The sequence below is a fragment of the Lissotriton vulgaris genome, chromosome 11, assembly GCF_964263255.1.
Source record: "Lissotriton vulgaris chromosome 11, aLisVul1.2, whole genome shotgun sequence".
Taxonomy (NCBI): Eukaryota; Metazoa; Chordata; class Amphibia; order Caudata; family Salamandridae; genus Lissotriton; species Lissotriton vulgaris.
In genome coordinates, this window is record NC_141699.1 from 1,069,803,832 (window position 1) to 1,069,817,824 (window position 13,993).

The following is a 13,993-nucleotide window of genomic DNA, read 5'->3' on the forward strand; positions in this document are numbered from 1 at the left end:
CCTTCTGGTAGTGACATTTCTCCCTCAGTAGGCTGAGTGTCCTCTTTTCGCTGGGTAACACCCTGCATTGGACAGTGTTGATTTGAGCTCCCAGGAAGATCTTCACTTTCTCCGGTTCCATCAAGCATTTTCCCCAGTGTATGGAGAATCCCAGGCTTGTTAGCGTTCTTGTGACCTGCTCTGCATGAACCTTGCATGTCCTGTAAGAGCTTGCCTTTATGAGCCAGTCGTGGAGGTAGGGGTACACGTGTATCCCCTCTCTTCGCAGATGTGCGGCCACTGCTGCGAGGCATTTGGGGGAATACCCTTGGTGCGGGGTCTTTAGACCGAATGCAGGGTTGTGAATTGGTAGTGATCCTGGTTTACTGTGAATCTTAGCATGAGCTTGTGCTGCCTGTTCATGGGGATGTGCAGGTACGCATCTTTGAGGTCTACGGTGGACAAGAAGTCCCCGGCCTTTATCTGTGGGATGACCTCTTGTAGGGACGTCATTTTGAATTTGAGTCTTTACATACTTGTTTAGGAACCGTAGATCCAGGATGGGTCTTAGGCTTTCGTCCACTTTCGGCACCTGGAAATAGTTGGAGTACACTCCCCTGTTCCATTCTTTGAATGGGACTGGTTTGATGGCCTCTTTGAGGAGGAGTTCTTGAGCTTCCTCTTGGAGCAATTGCAGCTCTCTTCCAGAGTGCTCTCTTTTCTTTGGCTTTCTGTTTGGTGGTCTCTTTTCCAACTCTATGCAGTATCCGAACTGTATGATGTGGAGTATCCACTTGTATGTGGTTATTTTTCTCCACTCCTGGAGAAAAAAATCTCAGCCTGCCTCCTACTGGTGTTACATGTTCTTTTGTGTCTTGTCCGTGTAGCCCTCTCCTTTGTTCTCTCGTGCTCCACCCCCGGAGGGTTTGAGTGTGTGAGCACCTTTTTCCGTGTGAAGTCACTTAGAGGGGGGTTGTTCACCGCCTCTCCTATGGCCCAGCCCGTTTCCTTTTCCTCGAAAGGACTGGCCCCTGTTCTGATAGTTCCAGTTTTGCTTCTGCTGGCCCTGGTGACCTTGGTTGTCACTCTGTTGACCCTGGTGGAGCGCCTGGTGTGATTGTACTAGCTGGTTTCCACCACTTCCGTTCGGCCTCCGCGTAGGAGTGCCTCTTCTCATCCCCCTGAATTGCAGGGCCCCCATGGACCTTGCCGTCTCGTTGTCTTTCTTCAGTTGGGTGAGTTTCTCATACACTGGAGCTCCGAACAGTGTTTCACCATTGAAAGGTGTGTTCATGATGTTGTTCTGAACCTCAGTTTTGAAGCCTGAGATCCTGAGCCAGGCTTGCCTTTTCTCTGTGATGCCTATAGCCATCAGTCTGCTGGATGTTTCAGCCCCATCCTAGGCTGTCTTCAGGCACGAGTTAGCAATGCTTTTCCCTTCTTCCACAAGGTGCGTTGCCCTCTGAAGGTATTGCTCTGGGAGGTGCTTGAGCAATTGGCCGATCTCATCCCAATGTTGGTATTGGTGCCTGTTCAGAAGGGCGTTGGAGTTAGCCATATCCGCCTGTGCATTGCGGCGTTCCTCAATTTTTCTGCCAGTCAGGTCCATCCTCCTGCTTTCATGGTCAGGTGGTGGCCCAGAAGTTGTTGGGACGTTGGCCCATCTTCTGGCCGTTGCAGCGATTGAGTCTGCTGTGACGGACCCCTTGATGTAATCAGGGTCCTGGGAGGAGAATTTGTATTTCTTCTCTGTCCTCGCCGTGACTGATCTGCATGTAGCCGGGTCCTTGAACGCTTCCTTCCCCTGATCCGTGATACTTTTCAGCATAGGCAAGAACTGGCTTCTTGTCTGTGTGGGGAGCAATGTTTCCAGCAGGAAGTCTGCTTTAGGCTTCTCCTCTTCCAGCTTAACCCCATAAGCTGCTGCTGCCTTCCTGACTACCTCATTGTAGGCCCCAATGTCATCTGGCAGCGAAGGCCTCGAGGGATATTTCTCCACAGGCTCCTCTAGGTTTTTGGCCTCGATGTCCTGCCATTCCAGGTCTTAGGCCGTCGAGGATCCTGAGCCGTAGCTTGACTGCTGCTCCCCATATTCCCTCTGTGTAATAGAGGTCCTCTACGGTCGAAGTTTTCGGCGCTGGTGCTCCCTTCGAGGCTCTGGACTCTGATTTTCTAGAGTGTCTCAGGCTTTCGAGGCCCTGTCGAGGTTTTTGGGGTCGTAGACTTTCCTACCTTGTCAGACATTTTCTTATCGGTCTCTGCGACTGAAGTCATCTGGACCTTCGGCGAGGTTGTCCTCATTGTCGGTGGAGGCGCCCAGTTCATAAAGCTTCGGGCCTGGCCTTTGCCCTGCATCGTGTAGTGAGCTATCCTCTGCTTCTCTCGAACCCGGAGTGTCTTCGGTTTGAAGGCATTGCAGGCATTGCAGTCTTTGCTCTCGTGGTCGATTCCCAGGCAGAGGTTGCAGACCGGGTGCTGGGCCTTCTGCGCTAACTTGTGGTGGCAGTTTCTGCAGAATTTAAAGGGTGTCTTGTACATCCCAGCGCTCAGGGGGCCCCCTGTGTGCGCATTCTCCAAAGGGCGTCGAAGATCTCGATGTTCTTCCCCTTCTTCGTCGTCTCCTCTCTGATGGTGGTCATCTCCTAATCTTCTCAGGTCTTTTCTGTCGAAAAGTTGCTGTATTTTCTCCTTTTCTCCTCCAAAACTTCTGGAGCTTCACACGACGATCCAGACCCAATGGCGGAAAAAAGAATCTGAAGATGGCGCCCAAGGGTGGGAGCTTCCGCCGGAAGCATGCCGACGTCACCGAACGTACACCAAATGGTGGGACGTAGACGCCCACCTGGGCTATGAAAAAAAAAAAGACTACGATTCCGGACCCAACCACCAGATAGCAGAATATGCACAGCATAGTGAATCCAGAAAGAACCACGCTGCAAAAATATGTTTAACAATCGCACTCTTACAAAATACTTACACTAACTGGATGGTGTAGTCTGTGATGTCATTTGTGAGGTCATAAGTGATGTCGCTGACCAACTTTGTTTGACGGATTTTGTTGCGGCTGGTCCGGTCGCGAAGATGCCCTGCTGCTGAGGCGGATCTGGCAGTGACCCACAGGTCACGCTTTTGGAACGAGAGCTCCGCGTTTGAGGATGGAGTAAAAGACAGGCAGCTGGTTGTTTGCCCCATCCCAAACCCCCTGGGGTAATACAGTTGTTTAATGTCAGAATCGGCAGCACTCACTTGAGAAGATCGCAGTTTTAAAAAACTGCAAGTATTACCGGCAATTTCTTGCCTACACCCACTGTGGCGGGACTTATGTGATGCAGATATTTAAAACAACGCATCGGTTTTCTGATTTTCGTTGCCTGTGAACAAGAACGATGGACGTTCGAAAGGCCGATATATTTGGTTTGTGGTTTTCAACTGACTTTCCTGTGATACTCATTAAAGAAGGAGAAAGCTCCCTATGTGTTGGCATCTTAAATTGGGCAACCTTATTAGATGGATATATAGATATATATATATATATTGTTAAGGCATGCGTGGTGAAGATGCAGTCACTGTAATAACCACTTTGTTAAGGCATGCGTGGTAATGGCAAGTGTGGTTCCGTTATACAACCGCAGTGCACATCCTCCGGCTTGGAGCAGCAGGTATTGAGTACATGGCTAGAGAAAGCTAGACTTGTCTAATCTTACATTTGTTATAAGACTATATCAAAAGTATGCACCCACCTGAGAGCAGAAGGGCTTCCAGAGAATTGTGGACAAACAAGATCGGCGAGTGTACCAGATTTAAACATCAGAATGAAGCTTGGGCATGGTATGCAACTTCCACCTCACAAGGAAGTAGTAAAGAGAAATCAACAGACAAATTAGGTGTACATAGTTTATTGGATTCATAACTGGACAATCACAGAGTGTACAAAACGAACAGAACACCATCAGGAACCAGAGATTGTGGACAGTAGCTGTATCTCCACTTATTACACATTTCTGTGGCCCCTTGGCATTACTAAGTGCCTCCTTCATGTGATACTTCCCATTTACCAATCAGATATGCTGCCAGAGGCAACAAAAGGGGAGAACCTTGCCTCCACACAGAAATCAAACCATAGTGCGCTTGCTCACCAACTGTATTACTGCAATCAAGAGGCAGTGAGGGATAGGAAATGTTTCTTGCTATTATTCCTAAAGACAGTCAAGTGAGTGAGAAGACAGGGTCTCTCCTTCAGGCTTATGATTTGTACCCCTTCACCTGATCAATAGCAGCCAAGGGATTCAAATATCACATCTTTGTTTGGTCACAAAAAATGATAACAAAAAAATGCAAGATCCAGGAAAATTCAGGTAACTTTCATGGCAATGCTCTATATCAAAAGGTATCTTGTGGTAGGAGTGTCATGAAGAAGGGACTGCTGACACCATCAGAGCACACTGATAAACACATTGCTAGCTACGAAGACAGGAGCAGGTTGAATGCCTCCAGTTTCCACAGTTTTCAGTTTAACTATTCTAGCGGTACATATATGCAAGAGAATTTGAAAAATACTAGGATATGATATAGCATGTAGTAAGACAGCAATGGATGGAGCATGGTTTATATCATTACTCTTAGACTGGAGAGGGATGATGACAAGCCTACGCTGCTGTGTCCCTGCCTTCCCTCACCAAAGAAAAGACAGCCCCGGCTGTGATTGCTGTTCACTACCCCCACCCATCAGAAGACACGTACACTTCCATCCATGGAACAATGTAGCTGCAGTCCCAGGGTAAATGCTCACAGCAAGGCTGACTTCCCTCAAGTAAAAAGACTGACTCGAAGAGACACTGATAAGCTTCAATCTGGTGACCGGGTGAGCAGAGGGGAGTCACATTCCCCAATCTAGATAATTCCCATCAGTTTTCATTAGCTTTTATCGGGGAAGTTGATGGCCCCTCATTCGTCCTTGAAGGCTAGCACCTTGTCTCATAGATCCCACTCCTTCCAATGTAGCGCACCCATTTGATCACATCATGGTCACTGTAATTCAGCTTTGGCTCGAAGACTTTCAGGTAACGGACTTTAAGACCAGAAGGAGCAAACGGCACCTAGAGAGAGAGAGAACACATAAGGTAATGCATCCAAGTGGAAGATATTTAAGTATTCAAGAAATATACAAATTTCAAAACCTGACTCAGGAGGGGATAATATGGTCTTGAACTTGCGCTCTTGAAAGTAACGGATGGGGACGCAAGGTGGTTATGAAGAGTGGGACTACAGAAGAGCTTAGTAATCTAGAGGACACATCAGTTTGTGACTTAGGACATTGCCTGCTATGAGCTACATTGATTACTTTGGCACAGGGACTTCAAATATTTCTGAACCAACACACACTAACCTCAAAGTTCATAGAAATAGGGGGTCTTGCCCACTTCTTCTTGTCATTAGTTGGCAGGAGCTCTATTTCAGCACTGATCTGAGACTCTTTCATCCCAGCCATACGCTTAATCCTGAAAGAGAACACAATCCTTGAAATGTAAATGTAAACAAAGGGTTGCAACCAAGTACATGTTTGACAGTAGGGTTTGGAAATTGATATTTAACCATTACCTACAGGTCTCCATATAATGCATATAAAAATAATATCCCAACCATTTCATATCTCAAGTTTTTCTCAAGCTGGATGGAACCAATTTATCTTGGCAAGTAGAGTCCATTTCACTGACCACTTCTTGCTCTAAATCTAAAGACAATCTGTTGTGTCCTGCAGCGTAAAATTCAGTTTCCTTTAGTGTTTAATCTGTGCACTACACTGGATGTGCACAGATTAGACCCCCAAAACACCAAACGACATTTGGAATAAAAGATCTCCATCACAGAGCCCCACATAGGGAGCCCATCCAGTATTGAAGCGCCGACCTGACGAGGAGCAGCCCATATGATGGAGCATGACACCTTGCCGGGTGTGTGTGGGCCCTATATTCCAAGAGGAGGAATCCTCATCCTCCTACACTTCAGGACCACACAAAACTAGTTTCCTCTTGTTTCAAAATTAGGAACAGCATACAGTTTGTATCTTCATTATTGTTAGGGCATGTATGCTGGACCCGTCTAAAAAGCCCTCAGACCCTCCTTTGGGAATGATTAATAATTTGTCCCCATCTGAATAACACTTCATTTAGCTTCTTGCTAGCTCCATAACATGATGATTTTTAGATTAACGATTCTGATGAGTTTTACAATCTTCTGTATGCTTTATAATTATGACGTTGTGCCTTTCCTTTTCAGGCTTTATCAACTGCTAATTTTATTCAGTGTCCAGAAGATTTGCCAATAGGCACTCTAAATTAAAATTTTTCTTAAACCTACTGTCCCCCATTAGTAAGAAGATGGAGCCTCCTTTTGGTCTTCGGGCTCACTGCACCAGGACAAAGACCAAAATTGTGGGAGGGGTGGGGAGGTAGTGATAGTGTTCCACTGACTGATATCTGCCACACTGCTACATGGCGTTTATCCACACCTTCAGACATAAATGTCACCTCTCAAACAGACAGATGGCTATATTGCTTAATCAGTGAATCAGTCAAATAACTTTTAAGTGGCAACATTAATACAGTAAAAAAGGTAAATATCAACTAGAATATACAGGCTACAGAAAAGGCACAAGGAGGGTTGCGGCATACAAATTAAGAGAACAGAGATAATAGACAGAATAATAAATGGGGGAGAGGGGGGCTTGCTAAAAAGTGTTAACATGGCACCTAAAAGCTTGGCTCGGGGATCGCAAAAGTTAGACTGCAGTCCGATCTCAGGATGCGAAGAGCAGTGGAGTGACTATGCTCACCTAAGCGTCTCCAGTTTTGCGAGGACAAGATTAAGCTGGGCAGACAAAGAACGTGCGAAACATCTCCGCTGAAGAAGTGCCAGCAGGACATACAGAGGCTCCACAAGGCCACTTTAAGGTAAAGGCTCTCAGCAGGAAAGTGCCCACTCAAAACTGGAAGTATAACTTCCTGTCTATGAAGATAGGCACGTGAACCCAGTAATACTCGTACTGACCCAAAGGCTTCAAATTAAGGAAGTCCCTGGCCAGCTTGGAAGAAAGCGCCTTCCTAGAGTGATTGGCGCGGTGGCTGCTCAGTAGAGCAACTTCAATACCTAGATGGCCCTTTTGCCTATTCAGTTCTGCAGGACATTTCTTATGTAAAGTCCACTCATCAGGCTATCCACCTTTTGGAAAGTACGGCTTTGGCATCCATTCAAAAGGTGTGGACTCTGCAGTTGGAAGTATTCATCAGAAAAACAAAACCTGGATCGAATTTGGCAGTTCATGTTCGTGCTGAGCCCAGAGAGGCTTCAGATCCCACAGCAGGGCCTGCATGTGCCATCTGGCATGGTAGACTAGCAGGATGCAAGGGGCAAGTTGGCCAAGAAGCCTCAGAACCATCCTTAATGAGATCCAGGACCAAGGATGAAACATCAGGATCATAGCCGGATTGTCCTGGACTCACTGACCTAAAGTGAAGACCAGAAAGAGCACCGCATACATGATGGCTTCAATGAAAAGTAGTCTCTGCAGTCAGGTGTCACCTGGGCACAATGAACAGTGAATCCAAACGATATTAAGTTTGCAGCTGCCTAGAGGTGGTCCATGGCGGACTGTGGTAAACCCACCTTCAACAGCTTATCAGGTAAGGGGAAGACTGGCACTTAATCTCCGAAGGTATGCTGCAATCACTGCCATCACCTTCGTAAACACACCCTGAAATTGCCCATGGCCCACTTCGGACTGCAGGTAATTCCGGTCAGCTTTTAGGATGGGGATATTGAAATATGAATCATCCAGGTTCTATTTGCACTGGATCCAGGGCAAATAGATCCAGGCCAGTGCGAGCATCCTGAATTTGTCATTTGACAGGAAGAAACAGAGGTTCAAGATCTTAAATAGGACTAAAGCCTCTGCCCTTTCTTGGCACAAGGAAAGGGAATTAACACCCAGACAAAAGTGAAAACATGACATGGCACACATCCCGTGTGCCATGGCTTCAGAAACTGCACGCAGTATAGGTAAGCCACCCCTACAGCAGGCCTTACAGCCTGAAGGCAAGGTGCACTATACTATATGTGTGGATATATCTGCATGAGCAGTTATGCCCCAGTGATGTCAGTCAATTCATAGATGTCACAAGTGAACAGGGAAGCCATTTTAAGTACATGTGCTGGACAATGGTAAAAACGAGTTCCCCAGCTACATGATGGCCTCACTGAAATATATGGTGTTCGTATCAAATATCTTGTATTTGAGAAACCCACACTGATTTCAGTGATGGATTTATTAATACATGTATCCAGAGGGCCCCTTAGAGGTGCTCCCTGAGAATCCACCACTACTAATGTGCTGGCCGACTAGTTCTCACCCCCACTTTTTTCCTTATATCGGATGCAATTATGACAAAAGTGCACTGGGTTCCTGCTACCCAGGTCCCCAGTGAAAGATCTTTTCCTAAAACTTTATAATTGTTTCCCAATTGGCAATACGTTTAGCACTCCCTGTAATTCACTAGTAAAAGGTAACCACGGTGCTAGGGCATAGGGTACTAAAGAGGGTACCCTAAGGGCTGCAGCATGTTTTGTGCCACCCTAAGAGACCCCTCAGCACCAGCATGCAAACTGCCATTGCAGGCTGCGTGCCCTGGTGCAGACAAAAAGTGACGTGACATGCCCTGGCACACCCAGTGTGTGCCATGCCTGCAGACACTATGTGCAGTATAGGCACGTCACCCCTATAGCAGGCATTACAGCCCTACAGCAGTGTGCACTGTACCACCTGCGAGGAAATATCTAGATATGTCCCTGAGATGTCTAATGAGATTCTTATTTATTTATTTATATTCTTATATCGCGCCTGAATCAGCCCCGAAGGGGTATCTCTGCGCGTAGCTTCTGTAAGGGAGAAGAAACATGCTAGGGCGTGACAGTATAGGAGAGCTGGAGAGAATTAGCCTTGGGGGAAGAGATGTTTTTAATTTCTTTCTGAAAGAAAGGAGATTCGGGATTTGTCTCAGCTGGGGAGGCAGAGAGTTCCATAGCATGGGGCCTTTAAGGGAGAGGGCCCGTCCTCCCTGTTTTGCTCTCGTCACTCTGGGCACCTGCATCAACATGGTGTTGCTGGAACGCAAGGTGCATCCAGGTGAGTAAGGGACAAATATGTCTCTTAGGTATTTGGGACCAGACCCATAAATGCACTTATGCATTATACAGCATAGTTTGAAGTTAACTCGTTGTCTCACCGGGAGCCAATGAAGATGAGAGAGGAGTGGGCGTGAGGGAGTTCGGGGGAGGGCATTCAAGATGAGTCTTGCTGCAGTATTCTGCACCACCTGCAATCTGCACAGTTGTTCTTGATTGGCAGAGATAAGTAGTCCATTACAATAATCTATCCGTCCGATGACCAGTGCTTGTACCAACGTCTTCCTGTGGATGTCGGGCAGGAAGGGGAAGATGCGTCGTAGAAGTCCTATTACTCGGAAGCAAGTTCCTGTAACTTGATTGATATGATCTTTTAGTATCAATGCTTGGTCTAGGCGCACTCCCAGATTTTTGATGGTCTGTTTAGGCACGGGGACAGGTCCTAGCTCAAGTGGCCACCAGTCGGGGGACCAGAGCAGAGTGGCCCCTCCAAACAACATGACTTCGGTTTTGGTCACATTGCATTGTTTTGGTCACATTACATTGCATTCTTTGATGAACAAGGAAGCCATTTTTTAGTACATGTGCTGGACACTGGTAATTAAGAGTTCCCTAGCTACATGAAGGTTTCACTGCAACTAGGGATGTTTGGTATCAAACATCTCGTATTAATTCCACACTGGTTCCAGTGATGGATTTAATGAATACATGTACCCATAGGGCACCTTAGAGGTGGCCCCTGAAAACCTGACTACTAGTGTGCTGGCAAACTGCTGAGAGTCCGCACTCAGAGCAGAAACAATGCCTGCTCTGGTCTGAGATGATGTCATCTGCTCCATGCAAGATGGCTAAATGATCAACATATCAATCAGGAGGCCTCTACTACCTTTAATATGAGACTTGAGGCATTCCCAGACAGGGGAAATGCCACCCCCTTCCTGCCCTGGGCCCATTTGGCAACAGGATGGTAAATCAGCTAGTCAGGAGGTGTGCCCCCGCACCCCCTCAGGCTAGCACCGCCACTAATGTGGGCTACCGGAAGACGACAACTTTTAGAATTCCACCATCTTGGTTTTGGTGGAATTTGGTGGTCAGGGTTATGCCCACTTCCCACAGGAAGTAGGTATATAGAGGGTTCTGTCAGTCCGTGGATGCCCATAAATTGAGTATTTAGGTGGCACCCCTGACACCAGGAGCTCAGATTCGACAGATCAAGATGAGAGGACAACAAAGACACACAAGAAGAGCAAGAACAGAAGACTGACTGTGGACTTTTGGCGACAAACCCTGCCTGCTAGCACCAAGTCTCGACAATCGCAACCAGCAACACGTCTCGCAGCTGACCAGCTTCCAAGAACCCTGGGAGATTGCCAACAATCTCACTTGGAGTCGAGGAGCTACTAGCCTGCAGACACAGACAAGAAAAACCCTGTTCACTGAGTTGCAACTGCCCGACACCACAGCTCCTCAGGACAAGGTACCTGTGCTCCTGAAGGTTACATCTGTCCCCCCACCATATGAAGGGGACACCAGGACCAATACCCAGGGTAAAGGACCCCTTGCCACAAACCAAGACCGTGAACAGCTACCAAGATGTCCAGCACCTCTGCACCCGGACACCCCAGGGCAGGTTTTGAATAACTACTGGTAGTACTTTGGACCTTGGCCCCCTACAACCTTAAGACCCGAAGGAGACCCCCAGAAGCGGACTGTAAATACCTCTATGCTATCTATGCCATTTCTCCCATAGGACAGCATTATGTGTAAAAGCACATTTAAGAAACTGTTTCACTTACCTGCAAAATTCAATATTTAAAAAAAGTACGTACTTGCTATTGAAGTTCCTGGTATCAAAATTTATACAACAACTTATTTTTATAAATTGGACTCGGATTTATTAGAGTATGGCTCTCATTTATGGCTCGGAGTACAACAAATGCTTTGCACCACCCTCTGATACGCCTAACTGCTCGCCTACACTACCACAAAAGAGCATTTGAATATCACTTGTGCCTCTGTAAACCAACTGGAGTTTACCTGGACTCTTTACACAGTGTACCTCATTTTGGTACACTATATAAAGAGCCAGCTTCCAACATAACTGTGCTAGGAAAACTTAAAGCCCACATGGCAATATGGAGCAAACTACCTTTAAATATCATGGGTAGGGCAGCCTTGTTTAAAATGTTCACTCTCCCACAGCTTCTGTACATACTACAAAACTACCCTTACCGACTCCCTGACAAATTCATTTCCACATAACAATCTTTAACTTTTTGTGGCTGGTGGACACCCTAGGGTAGCATACAGAATGTGAGTGCAGTTGCCCTTTGAAGATGGGCTTGGAATAGTGGACATGAAATCATACTATTGGTTGCCCAGCTCCTAACTATCAATGAAAGTTATGTTGGGGAAACTGAGCTGCTTTGCCATTAGATTAGAATTTGAATTATGAGCACATATGGCCTACTCACTTTACTCCGAACAGATTGCACCCATGTACAGATATTAAAGGGAACAGCCCATGTACAGAAATTAAAGGTCACTGCTGTTCCCTTAGAGTGCTAGTTGAGGGCGCAGAAATGGATTGGGTGGCATGGCTGGCTGAGACAGGTCTTCTCTGGAAGGGAATTTGGCTTAGAGAGATTTAAAGGTAGGGATGTCTGGCTTGGGACATGATCCGGATATCCAAGCTTGGGGATTTGTGGGTGCCGGACTATATCTTCCAATTGGTGGGATTTCTGTCTTGGGACATGATCTGGATATCTAAACTTGAGGATTTTTGGGTGCCGGACTATATGATGACCTCTGAACAACTATCAGGAGAGTATGACCTTCATAGATCATAGCTACAGCATTGCACTAGAGGGATATAAGGACAGGCTAGACCCGATGCCAGACTTCAACCCCCCAGAAACTAAAAGACACATTGGTGGCAAAGAAAAGTACTTGTAATAAATTCTATGGACCGTTTATGGCACTTAACTTAGATAATGATGTTAACAAGAAATGGGTGCCCTGAAGGATGATTAACAAATTATGGGCAAGATGGCAGCCAGACAAGCAACTGTATCAGCGAGTCTGCGCCTCATCCAATTTAAATATTTTAATTCTCCTTCACACCGAAGAGGCTATGGAGGATGGGGAGGAGTCAGTACAGTGTGTGGTGGTCCAATTGGTTCAGAGTGTTTAAGACTGCAAACGGTGTTTTGCAGGCCATTGGATCATCCTCTCATGGAGGGACGACTACCGCTAGTAGCAACTGGACTAATAGTTGCCAAGACGGATAATGCCAAGTGCTGGATATCTTCCACAGCACCACAAGTAGATTCCTTCTCAACAAAATTCCAGTTTAGTTACATTGTGCATTTTCCTTCAACTATACATGTCAACAAAAATGAATGCATTTCATGATAATTAACACAATTGGGCTGCAAAATCAACTGACTATGCCTCTGACAAAGGACTGCAGAACACACTTACTTCCAAACGATGGCATTCTCGCTCGCCTTGTACTTTGCCTTCCCCTTCATGCAAATTACCTGTACACCACTGGTGTTAAGTGGTGTTGGAATACGCACCTGCAAACAAACAGAACACATGTAAAAACACGCATCTGCCCAAGCCAAACCTCCAATACTGTACTCCACTAGCAATTAAGGGCCAGCATTAAGTTGAGGGGCACCTATGATGATGCATCATTGCTTTTCATACTTTCAAACCAATAAAAAAAATTAATCAAGACAAAACTTTCCAACAGGACAGCTTTTTTTTTTTTTTACAACTATGTTTTTGATACATAAATTACAAACGTGTTTCTTATACATCGCTGGTCATCCTAGCAGTGCTTAGGTTACAACGGTTGTGTTATGCTAGGATGCTACATATATGTAAAGTTTGTGACAGTTGGGTATACATAAAGGTTGATAGATGTGTGTGACGAACCATGTAGCATTCGTGGATCAAAATAACAAAACAACTACCCCTCCCTCCCACTGCTAAGCTCACCACCTTACTATGCACAAGACTTTAGTTAGTTTTGATATCCAGCGGGTGTCTACACATGGTCTGTTAAGTCCGGGTCTGTCTCTGACCATGGACGGGCTCGGAGTTGCTTTAGACTATCTGATTTGTTGGATGATGAAAATGTTTTATTAATGCCAAATGGGTGTTCCGGCTCTATGAAGAGTGCTTAGCTATTCAGCGACCACTCAGAGGCTGTAGGGGGCGACGGGTGGCGTATATAGTGTTATTGCGTAGGAAGGTCAACAGCTTTGAAGGTTTCCAGCAGCAAGTCCCATAACAAGATAGTTTCTCTCACTCACCACGTAAGGTCTTCTGGATCACAAAGAAAAAATACTTTAGGGCAGCAATTTTACATTAGTAGACCTAAAGAAACTTAGTCCTGCATACTACACAACTCAGTGATTCACCAGTAAGAGTATCTTCGCCAAACCCAAAGAACAAATTAATTCACCACAGCCTGATAGAATCCCAAGCCCTTCCCAAATGTGCCAACATACCATTCAGGAGTCCTGGAACAACCATCCCCACTGATTCTCCCCACCCACTCCCTTAACTGCCCAATACTCACTAACCCTGCCTATATAATAAAGAGGCTATTTTATGAACTTTTGGGTCAAAGATATAATAAATGTCAACAGTCTTGATTTATTTTGCACTACTTGTGCTACTGAAAAACGAAAAACCAGGGGTCTATAGAGGTCCAGTGACATTCTACCGATATCAAACCAAGTATACTGCATTATAATTCGGCTTCCAGTTTTTTTTACATTCTAGTCTGTATTCATGAGTATTTATTTAATGCTAATTTTAT

At 45.9% G+C, this 13,993-nt stretch overlaps 1 protein-coding gene across 1 annotated transcript in view; it reads right to left on the reverse strand.

Moving 5' to 3' along the window:
• Positions 1 to 3,859: 3,859 nt before the first annotated feature.
• Positions 3,860 to 13,993, reverse strand: part of AP2M1 (adaptor related protein complex 2 subunit mu 1) — a 164,070-nt gene continuing 153,936 nt past the window's right edge. Inside the window, exons 9-11 of the mRNA XM_086944460.1 lie at positions 12,640 to 12,737; positions 5,366 to 5,477; positions 3,860 to 5,075 (exon numbers count right to left, since the gene is read on the reverse strand). Of these exons, the coding sequence (XP_086800586.1) occupies positions 4,941 to 5,075; positions 5,366 to 5,477; positions 12,640 to 12,737 (345 nt within the window). The 3' untranslated portion in view covers positions 3,860 to 4,940. The remainder of the gene's footprint in view (positions 5,076 to 5,365; positions 5,478 to 12,639; positions 12,738 to 13,993) is intronic.